Here is a 20954-nt window from a genome sequence, read left to right as displayed (position 1 = left end):
CATTTGCCAGCCAATTTCCATGGTGTAAATCTTCCCAGCATGGTTTTTTTGTTTTGTTTCATTTCACTTTGTTTGTTTGTTTGTTTTTTGATGAAGGCTCACTCTGTCCCTGAGGCTGGAGTGCAGTGGCATGATCTTGACTCACTGCAATCTGCACCTCCTGAGTTCCAGCGATTCTCCTGCCTTAGCTTCCTGAGTAGCTGGAATTACAGGCATGCACCATCACGCCCGGCTAATTTTTTGTATTTTTAGTAGAGATAGAGTCTCATCATTTTGGCTAGGCTGGTCTCAAACTCCTGACCTCAGGTGGTCTGCCTGCCTCAGCCTCCCAAAGTTCTGGGATTACAGGCATGAGCCACTGTGCCCGGAATCACCATGGTCTTTTACACCACCAGTGTGACATCACTGAACATGGAGTTGGCAGGAGTTGTGCAAAATTGGCTCTCACAATGAGAGTCAGCTCCAGGCCTGCTGTCTACAGCCCAACTTTGCTCTCAAGCCTCGTTTACCAAAGCCATGGCCATCATCTGAATGACTCACAGTGTGTACATTCTTTGGAGTAATCTGGATCTGGTGCTTGACCAGGCATTCAATTGTGTGTACTTCTTTCTAGCTTCTTCTCACCTTAGGACAAAATTCCTTTTCCCGAGAACTATTTTGGTCTCCCCTTTTTGTGGAGAGAAACCAGGATGAAACAGCCACATCAGAGCCATTTCTGTTTGCTCAGGGCATGTTGATGAGCACCCCATCCTTTCCATTCTTCAGTGACTCTTCATGGGAAGCCATGTATGAGAAAGGTTTTTAGAGTTAGGTGAGAGGTACTTTGCTTTCTCTCAGGAGCACTTGATTTTATTCTTTTGCCTCTGGCTGTAGCTCAGAGCCAAATGTACACCCTGCCGCTGCCGTGTGCAGCCTTGGCCTATGCATGTGGCTTTATGGCTGTGTCTGAGCAAACTAAAAATGATAAATTTTGTTCATTTGACATTATTTCAATGCTGCTTTAAATCAGTTCCTTGGTGGAAAAAAATGAAGCATATTTGTAAGCATAATAAAGAAGTTAATTGGAAAAAAAAAAAACAGACTAGTGTTTGTGCCAACACTACACTTCATCTATGCCTTCACATCTGCCACTCACAGTCACATGCTGCGCCCAGTTGGCAGTCAGCGCAGAGAGAGGACTAGGTCTTGGTCTGGGTGTCCCAGAGCCTCCCTTGTCTACCCTAGCCCCGGTGCTCCCTCTGCACCAGCCCTGTGGCCCCCACACCTTCCCACCCTTTAGGCTTGTGGAAGCCCTCGCCATCCCCTCTGCCTGGAATACCCTCCCTCAGATGACCACGGGCTCCACCCTCACCTTCAGGTCTTTGCTGGACGTCACCACCTACTGAAGCCTTCCATGGCTGCTGGAACACCTGCTCACCCCACCACTTGCCTGTCTTTCCTGCTTTTTTTTTTTCCCTCCTTCATATTTGTCACAGCATAGTATATGTTTGCTTATTTATCTCATTTGTTGCCTGTTTCCCCATAGGAGGGCAGATAATTGATTTTCTGTTTCCCAGTGCCTAGAAGAGTGCCTGACACCTAGTAGTTGCATAATAATGTTTGTTGAGTGACTGACTGAATGAGCAAATGACCAAGTGCTTCATCCACCATTCTCTCTTATCTCCTGCTACTAAGGAGCAAAGTGAGTTCCAGGATTTCATGCTTTACGCTGCAGGCAGCTTTAGTTTAATTCCTGTGGAGCACCTGAAATCTGAATGAGAGAAAAATTGGCAAGGAAACATGCTTTTTTTCTCACGTTTAAATGTTCTTGTTGATGCAGAAGCAATTTTAATTTTTGTTCTTGCATTAAGAAATGCCAGAAACTCCTTTGGTGGCCTGAGAAACATCACTGACTGGTGGGACTGGAGTCTGACCACACTTCTGGACAGCCTGTACCCGGGAGGCTCCCCAACAACCCGTGTGCCGGGGGCTCAGGTGAGCTTTCCATCTCCTCTTCATCTCAGAAAAGCCATCTTGAAGTGGGTGAAACAGTCACTAATACTGAACTGCAGCACTGTGTAGGTTCTTGAATGAGCATGCAGGTGTAAGGCCGGTGGCTCTTCAGCGGGTCCCAGCAGAGCATCCTGTTCCTTTCCTGCCGGAACCCGTTGGCCCCATCCCATTACACCCTGCTGAGCTGCACAGGGGTTCTCCAGATTCCTGTGCTTCCCAGGCCTGAGATAGGCACAGGGGCTATGGCAGAGCCTCAGGAACCCTCAGGCTGATGGGGTGCGAGGTCAGGAAATAGAAGATTCTAGTTCCGTGTGCAAACTACCCTGACAAGGAAACACAAGAACCACATCAAAACAGAGGAAATGCAAGGAAGCTTCCAGAAAGAGGTGAGGCTGATCCCAAGTTCTGAAAATTAATATGCATTTTGCGTAATCCCATTCCTTGCTCATCTTTTATTTTCAACCCCTTTCCCATGTTTAAAAATGAAATATACTGGGCACGGTGGCGCATACCTGTAATCCCAGCACTTTGGGAGGCCGAGGCAGATGGATCACGAGATCAGGAGTTCGAGACCAGCCTGGCCAACATGGTGAAACCCTGTCTCTACTAAAAATACAAAAGTCAGCTGTGTGTGGTGGTGCGTGCCTGTAATCCCAGCTACTTGCGAGGCTGAGGCAAGAGAATTGCTTGAACCCGAGAGGTAGAGATTGCAGTGAACCAAGATCATGCCACTGCACTCCAGCCTAAAAATACAAAAATTAGCCGGGCATCGTGGCACGTGCCTGTAATCCTAGCTACTTGGGAGCTGAGGCAGGAGAATTGCTTGAACCCGGTGGGTGGAGGTTGCAGTGAGCTGAGGTCGCACCACTGCACTCCAGCCTGGGTGACAGAGCTTTTCTCTGTCTCTAAATTTTAAAAAGAGAGAGAAATATATTTATATATTTGTCCACATTCCTTGAGCAGTTTATTTCTAATTTTATTTTGTTGTATTCTATATAGTCTCTTGAGTTGATGATGCTGGAGAAACTTTCAAAAAAAATAAAAGAGAGCATTCTCGTGTGACGCAAGTTACGGACATCATTTGAATGTTAACCCTTTTCCAGGACAAGTCTGGGGAGGTCATTGCTGCCTTCTTAGAATGTTGGTTATATCCCTAAAATGGTGTTGGAAGGAAAGTAAAACTCTGACCTCTATGGTAGCAGGTGGAGTTACCCAGAGCATCCCCATGCCTTTTGAGTGCTGCTTGATGAGGAGGTTTGAAGTCCTCAGCACACCCAGTCCTCGTGATCTTTTTTCTCCTTTCAGCCTGGAGCTCTTGGAGGAAAATGCTATCTAATAGGCAGTTCTGTAATTAAGCAACTAAAAGTTTTTCCTAGCCATTTATGCAAGGTAAGATGTTCCTTTTCCTTTTGCTTCCAAAAATAAATGGAACTAGAGAAGTCTAGGCAATATTGGGGCAGGACCCTGGCAGATCATTTGAACTTCTCGGAGAGTTCGGTGGTGATTGGAATTGTCAGTGCTGGGGCTGGGGAGAGGGCAAGCCTCGCCCTTCCTTCCTTACCCCTTATGAACCCTTTCCCAAAGCCTCTTCCTTCCTTGGCGTTCTGCTGCAGATTTATTCAATTCACTCTTTGGCCTTAGAGGCTGGCATTCTAGGCAAAACTAGGATTTTTAATCAAACAATCTAAAAATAGAATATTCACATATCCTTTTCTAATGGGGAGGGTGTGCCCTCCCCATTAGAGGGATGGGCATTTTACCTGGCATCTTATGATGGGGAAGTCTTCAAGTGCTCTAAGCCTTAGACCCATACACACCTCAGATGCCAACCTTCCATGGGTAGAACCTTGATCCTGTAGCTTGAGCTAGAGTCTGTAGACCACGAAACAGGCTGCGGAACGATCCTATGAGGAGAGAAGGACGCCATGTTGCAGGACAGAGCAGGTATTCACAGGCGGCCAGGCCTGGAGACCCCGGATTGCAGGGTGGCCTTGGAAATAGCATCTGTGTCTTCTTCTGACTGCTGGTTTGTTCTACAGCCTCCCAGGCCATTTTCAGTGCCCATTGAAGACTCTATTCCTACATGTAGCCCCGAAGGTGGAGGCCCTGAGAACCCCTACCTGATAGACCCAGAGAACCAAAACGTGACCCTGAATGGTCCCAGGGGCTATGGGGCAAGGAAGGACTGTGTGCTCAGCCTGGGCAGAACAAGGTCAGTGAGATTCAAAGGGCCGGTGCTCATCCTGCCTGCTGCCGCCACTCCTGCTCGGGTGCCTGCTGGACGCAGTGCATATGCAGCAGGTGCAGCCTCCTGACAGACCCGCGAGGTCAGCGCACCACTGCCAGGAGCTCCAGCAAGACTTGTCATTGTTGTGAAGGATAGAAGCGTCACACAGGCTCAGGCCTTCATGTGGGAGAGCACAGAGCAAACGTTCTTTCACAAAGTGACTGCTAGAACATCTGGAGCTCATGGAATATAAGGAGCATTTGTTGCGTGCTGACCTTGTGCCAAGCTGGGTGTTTACTGTCTCATTTAATCCTCACCCAACTCTGTGGAGTAGGCCCCGTGCTACTTTTCCCACGTCCTGAGGGTGAGGGGTGGAGGTTCAAGTGCGTAACAAGCACGACCCCATGTTGCAGCTAGGTCTGAGGTCAAGCTGCCTGCCCCATCCAGCCAGGCACACTGTTGCCCACAGCCGCCCGGGGCTCCCCGAGCAGCATGCACCTCACACTGGGTTGGAGCTGTGCTGACCCAGTGGTAACACGGATGGTCTTAGACCAACAGGGAGCTCTAGACAGTTACAGTAATGTGTGCCTTTGAGTAATACTCTTTAAAAAGGAAATGATTTAATTGTTATTAAATACAAATTAGTATTTAGTAACTGCCTTCCCCCAGCTTGTCTGTTCCAAACAATGGGGTCTCTAGAAAAAAAAGAATAAATGAATATTCTAGAGTCCCTGGGGAGAGACACTGGGCATCTCTGCCTCACATGGGGTGGGGTGGGAAATTGAGGCCTCCGTTCTCTAGGTCCCTCCTGCCTGAGGGTCCCCTGAGCTGCTGCAGGGAAGAGGGTGGGGCAAGGAGAGAGGACAGAGGGCTATTGATGAGGTCCCTTAGATACAGAGGGCCATCTGTCCTGCTCCTTGAAGCCCCAGGCACTGTGTGTCCTTGCAAAGTCTTGCATGGGGTGTTCCCAGCATGGGACCTGCAGCTGGGAGCCTCAGTGGACTTCTGTGCCTTCCTCCCTGCCCTGCCCTACCCCAGTGTGTGCTGCTTTACAGGTCCGAAGCCCACACAGCCCTGTCTCGACTGAGGGCCAGCACGTGGATTGACCACAGCACCAGGGCTGTGTCTGTGCACTTCACCCTCTATAACCCTCCAACCCAACTCTTCACCAGCGTGTCCCTGAGCATGGAGATCCTCCCTACGGGGAGTCTCGTCCCCTCATCTCTGGTGGAGTCATTCAGCATCTTCCGCAGTGACTCAGCCCTGCAGTACCACCTCGTGCTTCCCCAGGTGAGCTGACCTGTCTCTTGGGCCTACTGGAGGTGCACAGGGAGATGGGGCTTCACCTGGGCTGGGCTTCTCCACCAGATAGGACTAGTTCCCTACCCATCCACCCACCCCTCCCGTCACACTCTTTGTCACATCTTCTTCATGTGGCAGGCATCACATTAAGTGCTGGGGCACGAGACGAAGAAGACCCCCAGTGGGGAAACCAATCCTCACATATGTGGCAAGGGCAAATATAGAGCTGTCTTGAAGTACCAAATTCATCACGGGGGAATTGGGCCTGATATTTAGATTCCCCCGGGGGTTTAGCTCAGGCTGCTATAACAGAATAGCCTACACTGGGTGTTACACTGGGTGCTTTGAAAAGAGAGACATTTATGGCCAGGCGCGGTGGTTTACGCCTGTAATCTCAGCACTTTCGGAGGCCAAGGTAGGCAGATCACAAGGTCAAGAGTTCAAGACCAGCCTGGCCAATATGGTGAAAACCCATCTCTACTAAAAAATATATATATATGAAAATTAGCCGGGCGTGGTGGCATGCGCTTGTAATCCCAGCTACTCGGGAGGCTGAGGCAGGAGAATTGCTTGAACCCGGGAGGTGGAGGTTGCAGTGAGCTGAGATCACGCCACTGCACTCCAGCCTGGGCAACAGAGCAAGACTCCATCTAAAAAAAAAAAAAAAAAAAAAAAAAAAACATTTGTTTCCCACGCTCCCAGAGGCTGGAATTCCGTGATCAAGATCCCAGCCTGGTCAAGTTCTGGCGAGGGCTGTAGTCCTGGGCGATGGCCATCTTCTCACGGTGTGCTCACAGAACCTCTTCTTTGTGGGTATACACAGGGAAAGAGAGCAAGAGCGAGCTGTCTAGGGTCTCTTTGTGTAAGGACACTAATCCTATAGGACCAGGGCCCCAGTTAACCTTGATTACTTCCTTATAGGCCCCTTCCCCACGTATATCCACACTGGGAGTTAGGGCTTCCACCGGCGAATTCGAGGGAACACAAAACTTCAGTCCATAGTACCCAGAGTCTTGGTGAGATGGAATATGTCCACGTATCTTCACTGAACAATCCAAAACATCAGAAGTCACTCTGAGTTATTCCTTGGGAACTTTCCTGATTTTCTGCCTGTAGCTGACTTTTCTGCTATGAAGAACTAAGTCCTGCTGACTCTTTAGGTCAAGGTTACTTTGCCTTAGGAGTGAAGAGAGGACAGTCCCAAGAGGTTTTAGACTCTAGGGACTATTCAGTGACCCAGTAAAGGCTGTGATTTGCGTAGAGCTCAGCTCGCGCTGGAGTGGGTGGAACGGAGGGTGGGAGCCTGGGCCACTGGTCAGAGTCTGCCTGGGGGAGACACGTGAGGCACTTACCTTAGGCATCCAATTTAAGGGGCACCACAAATACTTGGTAATCATGGCAATCAGTATTCTGGTGCAATATTTATAAACATCAGAATTCATATTAAAACATCATATTGGACAAAATATGGCAATTGTAGACAACGGCAGGATCAGTTTTCCTGATAGTTTCTTTGCTTCAGGCTCCAATAGAGAACAGCACAGCACTGCTTTTAAACACCTTGCAGCACCCAAAAGTGAACCCTGCTCTGATTATGTGTGTAGCTCCTTACAGCGGGCCAATGGGACACAAGGCACATAACTCCAACAGAGGACAGAGAAGATGCATAAAGCCATGCTGATGTGCTTCAGTTACTTGCAAATCCATAACTAAATTTGAGTTTGGGTTAGTGATTGAAGGCATGAATCAACAGGTAACTCACCAATGGAGAGAGAACCACGTAGAGAACTTTAAGAAAGTGCTTATAAGGGAGCTTTAAAAGAAGGCTTTACTTGGCTGAGAAAACTAATATATATGCATATATAGTTCGTATGTTATCTATTTCACATGTACACAGAAACTCACTCTTTTGAGTGGTGCCAAGGAAAGCCTGGAGGATCGGCATGGTGGTCGGGAGACCTAGGGGCTGTAGATGCCCGTATTCCATGCTTTCCCTGAGTGCAGAGACCATCTCCGGTTCTAACCCCTGGCATGGAGTTTCTGTGAGTGCTTGACTGGTGGAGAGGCACCAAACCACCCCAAGTGCCTACCAAAAGCAAGTTTAGGATTAAACCTCTGCAGAACAGGAAATGGGCTTGCATCCTGGGTACTCAAAGGTGATCGGCAGGGGAGCCGCTCACATGTTTAGACCTTCAGAAAACAATTTATCAGCATTCGTGTTGATCTTGTTTGTTTACATGCTCTCCACCAGCTGGTCTTCCTGGCGCTCAGCCTGGTCCACCTCTGTGTTCAACTCTACCATATGATGGATAAGGGCTTCCTCAGCTACTGGCGAAAACCAAGGAACTGGCTGGAGGTAGCCTCTCGTGTCATTTTCTTTTGAAAAATAACAATAAACTGTTTATATCTTGAAAAAATAATTTAAATAAGAAATTGATTATGCACTAGCTATTGCTAACATTATTGCAGTTTTCTCCCTCTGTAGTGTTAACCTCAAAACAGCATTTGAGATCAGGCATCATTTAGTGTTGTTACAGTCACCATCATGTACCACACGAATTTCAGCCGAGGCGGTAATCCCGTAAGATCATATGGTGCTAAGAAATTCCTGTCACCTAATGACATCTTGATTCTGACCCTGTGTAGGCCTAGGCTAAATATGTCTGTTTGTATCTTAGTTTTTAGTAAAGAAGTTTAAAAATAAAAATTAAAAAAAACTTTTGAACGTAGAAGAAAGCTTTTGGAATTAGGATATAAGGAAAATATTTTTTGTACAGCTGTACAGTGTGTTTGTGTTTTAAGCTGTGTTATTATAAAATAAAAAGTTAAAAAATTAGAAGTTTTTTAAGTAAAAGGGTTACAGTAAGCTAAGGTTATTTCTGAAGAAACAAAAATGTATACAAATTTAGTGTAGCTTAAGTGTGCAGTGTTTTTAAAGTCTACATTAGCATACAGCAATGCTCTAGGCCTTCGCGTTCACTTACCACTCACTCACTGCCTCACCCACAGCCATTTCTAGTCCTGCAAGTACCATTCATGGTAAGTGCTGATACAGGTGGACCATTTTTTACCTTTCGTAGTATATTTTTACTGTATCTTTTCTATGCTTAGATATATTTAGATACACCAGTACTTACCATTGTGTATGATTGCCTACAGTGTTCAGTACAGGAACACGCTGCACAGGTTTGTAGCCTGGGAACAATAGGCTGTCTCATATAGCCTAGGTGTGTGGGACTGTCTGTGTTTGTGTAAGTGCACCTTATAATGTTACCCCAAGGACAAAACCGCCCAGCAATGCATTTCTCAGAAGGCATCCCTGTCGTTAAGCAACGCATCACTGTAACTTACAATGCATGTCACATGGGGTGCCAGGTAAGCCCTTCCTCAGGAGCCATCTGAGGGCCTTTCTCTTGGATGTTGCAGCTCTCCGTGGTTGGATTCAGCCTCACCTACTATGCAGTTTCCGGCCACCTTGCTACTCTTGCTGGAGACGTCACTGACCAGTTTCACAGAGGACTTTGCCAAGCCTTTATGGACCTCACCCTTATGACATCATGGAATCAGGTACATAGTGTGCTCAGGGCCATACAGATAGAGGCCATGCACTGTGATGCCATCCAAAAGGCAGAGGTCACACAAGCTCTAGAAGGTGCGAGATAACAGATTTGTTCCATATTGAGAGATGATGCTCTGAGCTGGCAGATGGGACTGGCCAGGACAGTCAGTGAAGGGCCTGGAGAACTTGAGACGTGCTTTGAACACTGGGGTGTGTGGATTCTGCGTGGAGCAGAACTCAAGAGCCTGGAATTTCCCCAGTGCTTCCAGGGGACCGTAAGGGGCACAGGAAGCAGGTGTTGATGCAGTGTGGAGAAAGGAGGCTAGCGCTGACTTGCTTAGACACACTATTTTCTCTCTTCGTCCTGGCGACAGTCATAAATGCAGGCAGTATTAGCCACTCTGCAAGTGAAGACACCAAGGCTCACAGAAAGCATCAGGTCCCTCAACAGAGGGAAGTCTGGTTTCAAAGTCCCTGCACCTCCTTCCCCTAGGCGGCCCTTCCTGCAGGGAATGGTTCCCCACAGGATGGGAGCTCCTACCAGGAGGAGCAGGCAAATGAGCACAGATGGGACTGAACGAGCCCCGGGGAGGGGGCCCATGAGACGGGGCAGGATCCCCCCACAACAGTATGGGACGCTGCCGTGCTGTGGTGGTGGAAGATGAGCCCACATATTCTGCTTCCTTACCCTGCTGCCCTCAGAACTAGCCCCTCCCCTAACCCCCTTGCCCTCCTTTTCCCATCTAGAGGGCGGTCAAGGCCCCAGGGCCACCTCCAGGGCTGGGTGAGTCCTATTGCAAACTAGAGAACAAGGGCCAGTTCCCCTCCAGCTTCAGGCCCCTTCTCCCCACAGTCCATCCATTTCCCCCACAACCTCCCTCTCACCCCTTGGCTCCTGTCCTCTGTGTAAGGAGAACCAGGCAGGATGAGGCTCATTTGCACTACACTTCTGCTTCCTCCACCAGTGCCCCAGTCCCTGCCTCCTTTTGCAAACTCTTACTTTGTTGCAAGTAAGAGAAACTCCCTAGGCTAGAGGAAAGAAACAGGTTCTAAAGGAGCCCAAGCGGAAGATTTGGCTTTTCTCCTGAAGTAAAAGAATACATGAGTCTGATGAGACAGAACACTTGCACGTGCAAAGCAAAGCAACTGTCACTCACAGATTGGCAGGGACATCAGAAGCCTGGGCTGCATGGTGAGCTGGTGTCCCCAGCTCAGGAAAGCTGACCAGGGTGGACAGAGTCCCGTCTATGAGTGTCCCACTTGCACCAGTTCAGCGAGCCTGGAAAGTCGCCTGCCCTGAAGTTTCATAAGCTGGGGGAACACAACATGCTGTGCTAAAGTGTTAGAGGGCATCCTCTTCTCAGAGGAACACGACCAGAGCCCACGATGTTCCATGTAGTTCCTCCTTATCTCTGGATGTTGCATTCTTAGCAAATTCAACAGTTATTGTGAGAACTATAAGCAAGAAAAGGGGAAGAGGTGGCCTGGCCAAGGCCAACTAGGGACCTGTTCTGCAGGCATTTATCTGCATCTAATGAAATCTGCATTAAGCAATTATTTGGTTTACTGTCTTCCCCCACAAGGCTGGAAGCTGCAAAATAGAGAATGTATCTAGTTTGTTCACTACTGCTCACCTGGTACCAATATTAGGGCCTGATGAGGACTGACTGCTTAATTTATTGGCATCCCTCTCTGGGACGGACAGCAGGCTTCCTGGTCTACCTTTTACAGTATAGCTCTGCTAGTCAACCCACTTCCTACTGTTACGTGGCTTACCCACGTAACTGTGGCCTTGCATGACCCTGGCGGCTGCAATGCCAACACACCTGGCACTGCCTAGCCTGTGCTTAAAGGCCCACAGATGGTGGCCGGCTTTCTCTCTCTCAGTGCACAGCTTACAAGAGCATCTGATTAGTCACTGATTGGCCAGCAGGTGTGGGCCTCAGGAAGGTGGGGCAGAGTGAAACACTTTGTAGGATGTTCTTTTCACCTGATGTGGCAGGAGAGGTTTTCTAGAAGCATGATTAGGGCAAACATGAATATGGTCTACATACTGACCTGGTGACCTGGAGTAAATAGCCTCCTGCTGACTTCTGGCCTTGGGAAGTGAGTTCATCCTTATATCCCTTTCTCCCCCTTGATGTCCTATCTTTCTCATTATGTTCCCTGCCCCTGCCAGAAAAACTTACATGGGGAGAGTCCTTCTTCCCTGGGGATCCTGTCTAGGGCAGGTGCCAATTTCCAATTCCTCAATTAGCTTCTGAGAAGAGCCTACATGTACTGAGGTTTGCTCCTGCCAGGCACTGCCTAAATTCTATATAATCACGTGTATGTTAAGCTATCCCACCATCTAATGAAACAGGACTAATATGCCACCCTTCTAGACCGAGGCTCTGAAAGGTTAAGCAGCTGGCACAAGGTCACTCACATTGACATATGAGCTGCACTGGAATTGGCCTCTGGTCTTGGGGTCCTGGGTAGCCGCATTCCTAAGCACAGAACTCTAATGCAATGGAACGGCCCTCCGAGGACATGGTCCACACTGTCCTGGCCCAGGAGTGCTCAAGGCAGGAACCTATATCTCACACTATTCAGCTCTATTGCTGTGTTGCTGTGTGTTCGGGGCCAGCTTTTGGGAAATGTGCAGTGTAGACAATGTTTGTCCTCTGAGGTGCCCTCGTGTACCCATCTCTGTTCTGGCACCTTGGCCTCTGCCCACACTATGGCTTTCCCTCCTGATTCCACTTCTGTGGGCACCTCTTGTGCTGTTCATCAACTTATTCTCTGTAGAGACAGTTAGAGGAATTTAGCTCTAACTTCGATGTAGGCTGCATCCCAGGTGCTGGAAGAACGAGTCATCTTCAAGATAAGCACAAATGACTTTCTGATGATGGAATTTAACACCCAGAATTAAAGAGCTATGACTTGAGCATGTGAAAATGAAAATGCACAGGCTTTAGAGTCAGCAGACCTAAAACTCACTCCCAGCTCCGCTGTGACCATGTGCCATTGGGCAAGTTTCTTAACTTTCTTCAAGTCTTAATAACGTAGAATTATGATACACACCTTGGGGGTTTTGCCAGGATTTGAATGTGTGTGTGTGTGTGTGTGTGTCTGTCTGTGTATTTGTACATGCATATCCAAACATATCCTTGGAACAGCTTGGCACCTAGCAGATGTTCCATAATGAAAGTCCTAATAATGGTGAATTACTCAGAAGGCTTTATGGCATCCGTCAGTCAGATGCGGGCAAGAAAGGGGCCGTTTCACTCTGTCCACAGAAGTTTAGAGCTGTGTTGTCCAATAGTCAGCACTAGCCACAGATGGCTATTGAGAACTCGAAATGGGGATAGTCCAAACTGAGATGTGCTGTGGGTGTAAAATACTCACTGGACTTCATAAACTTAGTACAAAAATTAAAAATGTGCTGGGTGCACTGGCTCACGCCTATAATCCTAGCATTTCGGGAGGCCAAGGTGGGCGGATTGCCTGACCTCAGGAGTTCAAGACCAGCCTGGGCAGGCCGGGCACCCAGGCTCACGCCTGTAATCCCAACACTTTGGGAGGCTGAGGCAGGTGGATCACGAGGTCAGGAGATCGAGACCATCCTGGCTAACACAGTGAGACCCTATCTCTACTAAAAATACAAAAAATTAGCCAGGCGTGGTGGCAGGCGCCTGTAGTCCCAGCTACTCGGGAGGCTGAGGCAGGAGAATGGCGTGAACCCGGGAGGCAGAGCTTGCAGTGAGCGGAGATCACGTCACTGCACTCCAGCCTGGGTGACAGAACGAGACTCTGTCTCAAAAAACAAACAAACAAAAAACCTAGCCTGGGCAACATGGTGAAATCCTGTCTCTATTAAAATACAAAAAAAAATTAGCTGCTGTGGTGGCATATGCCTGTAGTCCCAGCTACTCAGTAGGCTGAGACAGGAGAATTGCTTGAACTCACCAGGAGGCGGGAGATTGCAGTGAGCCGAGATCCCGCCACTGCACTCACACTCCAGTCTAGGCGACAGAGCGAGACTCCGTCTCAAAAAAAAAGAAAAAAATTAAAAATGTAAGATATCTCAATAATCTTTATGTTTTTTACGTATTGACATGATGCTATTTTATATGATTTGACATGAATTCATTTAAACAAAATATATTATAAAATACATTTACTCTGTTTAATTGTACTTTTTAAAACGTGGCTACTAGAAAATTCCACCCATAGCTTGCATTGCATTTCTCTTGGCTGGTGCTGGCTAGAGCCCTATTCATCCCCATTCTCCTATGTGTGGCCCTGCCTGCTCTGAAGGAACCCGAGCAGTGACAGCCACTCACAGCTTCTCTAGGTTTTGGTTGTCAGAAGTCATTGTTGACTTTGTCCCAATTACTGAGGAAATAAAACAAACAGAAAACCTTGATTCCTTGCCCATGTAGATTTTAAACCATCCAGCTGTCATTTCTTTTCTCTTGACCTTACAATTTTGGTGAGAGCATATGAGATCATACACAGAAGTACTTTCCCCGTGAGTCCCTGGTAGGGAGGGGAGAAGGGAGGAGCCTTCCTAGAGGCCTTGTGAATGTGGACGAGTCTAGGAGGCTGTTTGCCCCTGGGTCTGCCGTGCCTCCAGTTGTACTATGTTTGTCTGTTCACACTGTTTATCTGAGCCGTAGACTCTAGAGCTGTAAAAGGGGAGTACCTCCCGTATTTGCGAGGATTACGTTTTTAAAAACCTACTTGGAAAGTGTTGGTGCCCTATTCTGTACATGTAACTGGAAGGGGGAAGGAAATAAGTATGCACTAAATACTTCTCTGAGCCCCCTCCGTGGTAATGATTTTCTTATAGCCCAGTAGACTGCGGCACAGACAGGGAGAACAGATGTGGGGTGGACAGAGTCCCATCTGTGTGTGCCTGCTAGACCTGCTCCATCCTGGTGTTCAAAGAAATGGCCAGGCCAGAATTCACAGCATGTCTTCTCAAAATGCGTTATGATTTGTATTTAGCCCTAGTTCCAACTCATTCTCCTCTGCAGATATCTGCACTTGATGTTCCTCAGAGACTCATGGGTCTATATAACATCATCAAATCCAAAGAACTCTTTATGCACGGCTGACAGCTGTGAATGTGTCTGCACCTTTCAGTGACTGGCATGACACACTGACTGCTCTGTTCTTCTGTCTTAGAGGGCTCGATGGCTCCAGGGAATCCTCTTATTCCTCTTCACATTAAAATGCATCTATCTTCCTGGCATTCGAAACACAATGGCATCCTGCTCCTCCATGACGCGCCACTCGCTCCCCAGCATCTTTGTAGCAGTGGTAAGAACTCTCCCCTTTATCATGTGATTTCCCTTGTAAACCATTGATCTGTGTACTCTTGTCAGCCTTTCTCAAGGGAAAAACAAACTGCTCTCAAGGTAAACACCGTCTAGAATTCCAGTCTTCTAACACCTTACAGTTTTAGATAACTGATATCAATAGTTATATAGTAAGTTACGGTCATGACAACAATGATCGTGACTTATGAAACACTTGCTCTGTACTATACCTTACAACAGCATGTCATTATGACTAATATAAGTAGTTATTAACACCTACTGAGCTTTCGCTAAGTACCAGGAATGGCACTTTGGGCCTTTCATAGATTACTTCATTTAACTATCATAACCAAGATATCTATGGGCAGGCACGGTTCTTCTTAGAAGGTTCTCAGGTTTGCCTGACTCAAACCCCAGGGCACAGCCAAGTCTTCATCCAGGGCTGGCCCTGAAGTCTGGTCTGGAGGGTGAAGCCCCACATCAACAGGTCTGGAGTACAGCTTGGAGCCCTGATGAAGTTCCTGGAGCGCTGTTGATTCCGATCTGGTCGCAGCACGGAAAGAGCTTTGCTCCAACCTGACAGGCCCTAGTACAGCACAGAATTGCAATCAGGGCCAAGGGAGAGTCTTGGCCAAGTGCCCTGAGTTAGGAGGCTCTGACTGTCAGCATCCAGGCCACACAGGACACCGAGCCCAGGTCTCCTGCTCCAGGGAAGGGGTTCCCCAAACCTTATTCGCCTTGCAGTGGAGGAACACTCTCAGCAAACCAGGGCAGAGAGAACAAACCTGAGAGTCAGAGAGAGAGGCATTCGAACCCAGCTGTCCCACGCCCTAACTCACTGTTGTGAGCACCAACCAGTTGCCCAACCTCTGCCTCCAGAAGAAGCATTAACAATGTTTGCCCTGAAGGTTATTGCTGGCCTTTGAGATTATATGCGTGTAGAATTTACGGAGCGATTGAACTAGTCATTATTGAGACCATTTACCAACATGCAAAAATGCTTTTATGTAAGGAAAAAAAAAGCCCAGAATATAAATAATTTATGTCCAAATTAAGTAGCAGAATTCTAACTGCAGCAAGTATAGAATGCATAGGCATCAAGAGGAGACCAGGAGACCACACAGCTCAATTTGTCCAGTTGTAGACTCATAGGTTGTGCTATCTTTCTTCTGAGTTCCACTGATGTCTGATTTCACTTGTGGAGTAAATAACACTAAAATGAGTCCCAGTGCATTCATAGGGGAGTCTTTGGGTACCCGTCCAGGGTTACACATGAATCCAGCAAGGACCCACACAGAACGCAGCCCGTGACTATAGCTGCAGCTGGGTAGGGCCTCTCTGCAGGCCCGTCCGCAGTCTACTCACACAGTCCCGTGTGGACCTATGGGACAACCGCCTGATGGTCTGACATCCAGGCTGAGAAAATACTTGTCAGCACCAGAGCTGGTTGGAACAGATGGAGTGAGAAGCATGAACAAGACCAATGATACAACCACTTAGATCCCAGGCCAAGTTCCCAGTCTGTTAGAACAACCAGGACCATGAAACTTAACCTGAACCAAATTTACATCAAAATCTGAAAGCTCTCCTGATGCTTCCTAAGGGGTTAAGTTTACTAAGCTCTGGCCAGGTGCAGGGGACATAAAGATGAAGAGGGAGCTGCCTCCTTGTGGCAACCATGGCCTCCTAAGGGGCCCAAAGGCCAGGGGAGCAGGCCACTTGTACCACAGGAGAGGAGGCAGCTGAGGAAGGGAGAGTGGCACTGGCAGGAAGAACCCTTGAAAGGGAGGAGGAGGACCAGCCACAGTGTAGGGGGCTGGTGGGGTGGGAGGAGGGAGGCCTGGGAGAGGGGTGAGAGGGCGACACCACCTTTTGGGTTCAAAACCAGGGATGACGTGATTGATCCACACTCCCAAAACTGCCCTTCCAAGTTTGTCTCTATTTTCAACATTTGGAAGTTGAGTCTTCCACTCCTAAGAAGAGGTGATGAGGTCAGTGCTCTCTGGCTTTTCTTTCTGCAGCTGGCGGGGGCCCTGATGCTGGCTGCCCTCTCCCACCTGCGCCGATTTCTGCTCACTATGTGGGCTCTACCATCTGGTACCTTCACAGACGCCTTCCCCGGGCTGCTATTTCATTTTCCCAGAAGCCAAAAAGACTCCCTCCTTGGCCTTTCCAAGTCTGACCAGCGGGCCATGGCTTGTTACCTTGGCATCCTTTTAACAGTCTCTGCCACATTGTGTTTTGGAATGGTAAGTAAACACGTCCCCAACTTTCAAGTCATGGTTTGTAAAAGTTTCGTTTGCTGTTGGAGTGAAACTCTGGTCCACATGGACAGGGCCAGGCAACACAGGCCAGATCTCATAGTAATGAATCCCTGCCGCCCAGCTCACCTGCCCTGGGAGGTCAGGCCAGTCAAACACAGTTGGTTTGACTCTCCCTTACTCTAGAACAGTCCAGCACGACAGCAGCCACCCCAGGGTGCCACCTGCTCCAGGAAGCTTCCCTGGCCCCCCTCACCCTGCACTGAATCACATCATTTCTTGCTTTGAACTTCATCTGCAATCTCACACTGCGTCAGGGGTATCTGTTGCCTTTTCTCAGTCTTTCCATCTTATCAGAGTTGCACTCGCATCAGCCACCCTCCACTGGACGTGTTCTCCAGGCTAGGGGCCGAAGGAGGAACGGCTCCCTGTTTCACGCCCTCCTAGTGATCTGCCACTGGCAAATCTAGTCATGTCATACATGGCTTAAACTCCTTCAACGAAAGAAGAGATTCTTCTTCCACACAGGGTCAGTGTGGTGTTCCCTCCAGAAGCTCTGCCAGCACCGATCCTCCCCTGGAGCCCCGAAGGCTCTGAGCATGCCTCCTCATTGCACCCATTGTCCTGTGCTGTTGGTTTTGGTCTCCTTTTGAACTGTAGCCACATTCCTAGCAGGCATATTGGTGTGCCTGCCTTTTAGAGTAGTAGGTTTCTGACACATTGTAGAGCCCACTACAAGTGCAGTAAATTGAATATTCAAGCTTTGTAAGTGGATAAAAATTCTCTACAATCCTTAAAAGTCTACCGGTACTCTAGTTTAGTAGCTAGAGGGAAACTAAAAGTGATTGTTCATGTTCACACCTTGACAACACTCAGGCCCAAACCCTTTGCTTTTATCAGTGATCCTAGCTCCCCACTCTTGCTCATCCATGAATGCATAAATCCATTGATCACCCATCCACCCACCTGCTCACCAAACTAGTTACCTGTCCACCCATCCATCCACCATCCATCATTTGTTCATTCACTCACTCATTCAACAAAAATCTAAAGAATGCCCATTATATTTAGGCAATGGCGAAACAAAGATAATAACTAGTTCCTGCCTTAGGGAGCTCACAGTCCAGAGGGGAAGACTGGCATATACAAACAATTATGGCAATTTTTATATTTTGAATATCGTTTTTAAATTGGATACATGACTTATAAATATGTAGCTTCTCCTTTTATTCTCTTAACAGCATCTCTACAGAGCAGAAGTTGTAAATTTTGATAAAGGCCAGTTTTTCAATGTTTTCTTTTATGGATTTTGTTGTTGGTGCCCTGGCTCAAATGAATTGCCAAACCCAAGGTCATATATATTTTTTCCTATTATTTTCTTCTATAATTTTTTTTTTTTTTTTGAGACAGAGTCTCGCCTGTCGCCCAGGCTGGAGTGCAGTGGCATGATCTCAGATCACTGCAACCTCTGCCTCCCAGGTTCAAGTGATTCTCCTACCTCAGCCTCCTGAGTAGCTGGGATTACAGGCGTGTGCCACCACACACGGCTAGTTTTGTATTTTTAGTAGAGACAGGGTTTCGCCATGTTGGTCAGGCTGGTCTCAAACTCCTGACCTCATGATCCTCCAGCCTCGGCCTCCCAAAGTGCTGGGATTACAGACTGAGCCACCGCACCCGGCCTTTCTTCTAGAATTTTTATAGTTTTATGTTTTACATTTAGGTTAATCATGTGTTTTGAGCTAATTTTAATGTAAGATGTGAGGTATGGAACAAAGTTCCTGTTTTTTATAAATGAATATCCAATTATTCCAGCACAATTTTTTAAAGAATATTTACTCCATTTAATTTCAGAATCTAACTTTGAAGACTGAGATTATCAACGCAATGTGCATGCCTGTATGTAAAGTCTGTGTGTCAGTTTCGGTGTCCCCTGGTGAACCATTCTAAGCTGTGGATGAGCCTCAGGAGAGAGGCCTGTGCCTGTGCCTGGGAAACCAGAAAGGATCTTGGGTTCAGTAACCTGTTGTGCCCTCAACATGTGCTCTATAAGCCTCCAGGTGCTTTTTTTGTCAAAAAGCAATCGACTATGTGTATCTATATCTGGGTTCTCTGTTCTACTCCATTGATCTTTCCTTTAGCCAATCCCACGAGGTCTTGATCACTCTGTGGCAAATCTTAAAGTAGCTTGGATGAGTCCTCCAGCTTTATTCTGTTTTCGTTGTAGCTATTCTAGCTCTTCTGCCTTTCAATGTAAGTTTTAGAATCACCTTGTTAGTATCTTTTTTAAAAATCACGTTGGTGTTTTGATTGAACTTACTGTGGAAGTATAAATCAAATTTGGGGGGAATTGTCATCCTAATAATATTACGTTTTTTCAATCCTAGAATTCTATATTTCTCTCCATTTATTTAGGTAGCCTTTGATTTTTTCTTATCACTGTTTTATAGTTCTCAGCATACAGATCTTACACAATTATAGGCACTTTTAAAGCCTAACTAGAAGTGTCCTCAAATAGCAAGAAACTTAGATCAGAGACTCATTTATTCTTCCTAAGGAGACCAGGAAATCTTCACACAGCAGGAGAGGGAGCCTTGATAAGGAGTTCCACTCATCAGGTGACAGCTGCTGAGAGCAGCATTTTAGACAGAGGGCACGCAGGGAGGGCCATGCTGGAGTTCTGGGTCAAGTGGACATTGTGCTGAAAAGGATGGTTAGAGTCAGGAATGAAGGGCCTTGAATATCATGCTTAGGCACCTGGATGCTATCTTCTGAGACAGGCAGGCAATATTGCATTGAGGTCTCTGGGTGTAAGAGTCAGGCCTTGCTATCCCCGGTGGCTGTTTTGCTGGTAAAGCCAGGAGGCCTCAAACTTACACACCAGTGGCCTACCCTTTCAGGCTCCTGAGCATCTTTGCAGAGTTCCGAAACTTTGTGAGGGGTTCGAGGGATTTGGAGACCAATCAAGAACACACATATGACCACAAGAGATGATAACACACACAAGCTTTATTTGGGTAATGTTTTGAAGTGTTTCCATGTGGGGGAACTACCTCATGCTATGAAACTGTCCACAGGTTTACAGTGTAGGGGCCAAGAACAATCCATAAAGGAGGAAGAGCAAGGGAGATCTCAGGGGAGAGGGGCAGCAGAGAGGGAGTTTACCCCTTAGAGGATGCTGCTTGGCAGCATGGAGGGGAGGCTCTGGGTCAAAAAGCTCCTGAGGCCAGTGGCAGCTTGAGGCCTTATAACCTTATCAGTGGGTAACTGCTGTCCCCTGAGGTTTTGCAGGGTGTGTAAAGCTGACAAGCTCTACGTGGCTAAAAAATTGTTTGGGTTATTTTTTAAATAATTGGATGTGTAAAAATTTGAATTTGGTACCAGTAGGCTTTTGAGCTAACAGCTTACAGTCTGCAGTGAAGAAGTAAAACACCCGAAGGCTTATAGAGCACACGCTGAGGGCACAACAGGTTGCTGAACCCAAGACCCTTTCTGGTTTCCCAGGCACAGGCACAGGCCTCTCTCCTGAGGCTCACCCACAGCTCAGAATGGCTCACCAGGGGACACCGAAACTGAGACACAGACTTTACATACAGGCATGTACATTGCGTTGATAATCTCAGTCTTCAAAGTTAGATTCTGAAAACAACCTTTATAATACAATGAATTTCCATTGCTGAGATCATCTTACTGCCATTTAGTTCAATTCAGGAGAGGTATTTTCCTGATTTTGCTTTTTTTTAACCAACAAATCACTATTTTACCAAAAGGTCATAAAGTAGCATCATCAGATATAATCTTCATTGTATAGATTATCACATTAACGAGGCTCTTTATTTAGGTTGCTAACATGAAATTTGTCTTTATTTTTTTCTTTTTCCTAGCTTAGAGGTTTTCTCATGACTTTACCCCGAAAAAGAAAATATTTTCAAAGTAAATCTCTTGTGAGACTTAAAGATGTCACTGCTTATATGTGGGAAAAGACCCTCACCTTTCTGAGACTGGAAACACCAAAGCTGGAAGAGGCTGAGATGGTTGAGTATCACGTAAGCTGTGGGATCTTGGATTACTGAGTATGATAGCACACACTCAAGATGATGGTTTCGTTGCAGAACTTTGCTGTCAGTTATCAAAGCATGAGTATGTTTCCATGCCAAATCTCATTGCAAAGCCACAGAATTAGTCTCAATCATAGTGCAACTCATGGAATTTTCCCTTGCAATTCTAAAACACTTTACAGATTACCAAGCACATTCTCCTGCATTAACTCACTATAGCCTTATAATGACCTGTACAGTTGGAAAGAC

At 47.1% G+C, this 20954-nt stretch overlaps 1 protein-coding gene and 1 long non-coding RNA gene across 3 annotated transcripts in view; one reads left to right on the top strand and one right to left on the bottom strand.

Annotated features, from left to right (window-relative positions):
- Window positions 1-20954, top strand: part of PKD1L1 (polycystin 1 like 1, transient receptor potential channel interacting) — a 216094-nt gene that overhangs the window by 168419 nt on the left and 26721 nt on the right. The window contains 9 exon segments of the mRNA XM_031665407.1: window positions 1851-1974; window positions 3298-3381; window positions 4032-4204; window positions 5275-5509; window positions 7773-7877; window positions 8948-9088; window positions 14256-14390; window positions 16411-16638; window positions 20532-20693. Of these exon segments, the coding sequence (XP_031521267.1) occupies window positions 1851-1974; window positions 3298-3381; window positions 4032-4204; window positions 5275-5509; window positions 7773-7877; window positions 8948-9088; window positions 14256-14390; window positions 16411-16638; window positions 20532-20693 (1387 nt within the window).
- On the bottom strand, window positions 2231-8960 carry LOC116274531. 2 transcript variants are annotated; one of them, XR_004183272.1, is made up of 3 exons: window positions 8873-8960; window positions 3810-3896; window positions 2231-2315 (listed from the first exon to the last, which is right to left on the bottom strand). It is a non-coding gene; the product is annotated as an uncharacterized LOC116274531 (long non-coding RNA). The 2 variants fall into 2 exon arrangements; XR_004183271.1 differs by having other exon boundaries at window positions 2234-2315; window positions 3753-3896.

Source organism: Papio anubis, chromosome 4 (genome assembly GCF_008728515.1).
Source record: "Papio anubis isolate 15944 chromosome 4, Panubis1.0, whole genome shotgun sequence".
Classification (NCBI taxonomy): Eukaryota; Metazoa; Chordata; class Mammalia; order Primates; family Cercopithecidae; genus Papio; species Papio anubis.
This window is presented reverse-complemented; position numbering and strand designations above follow the sequence as displayed.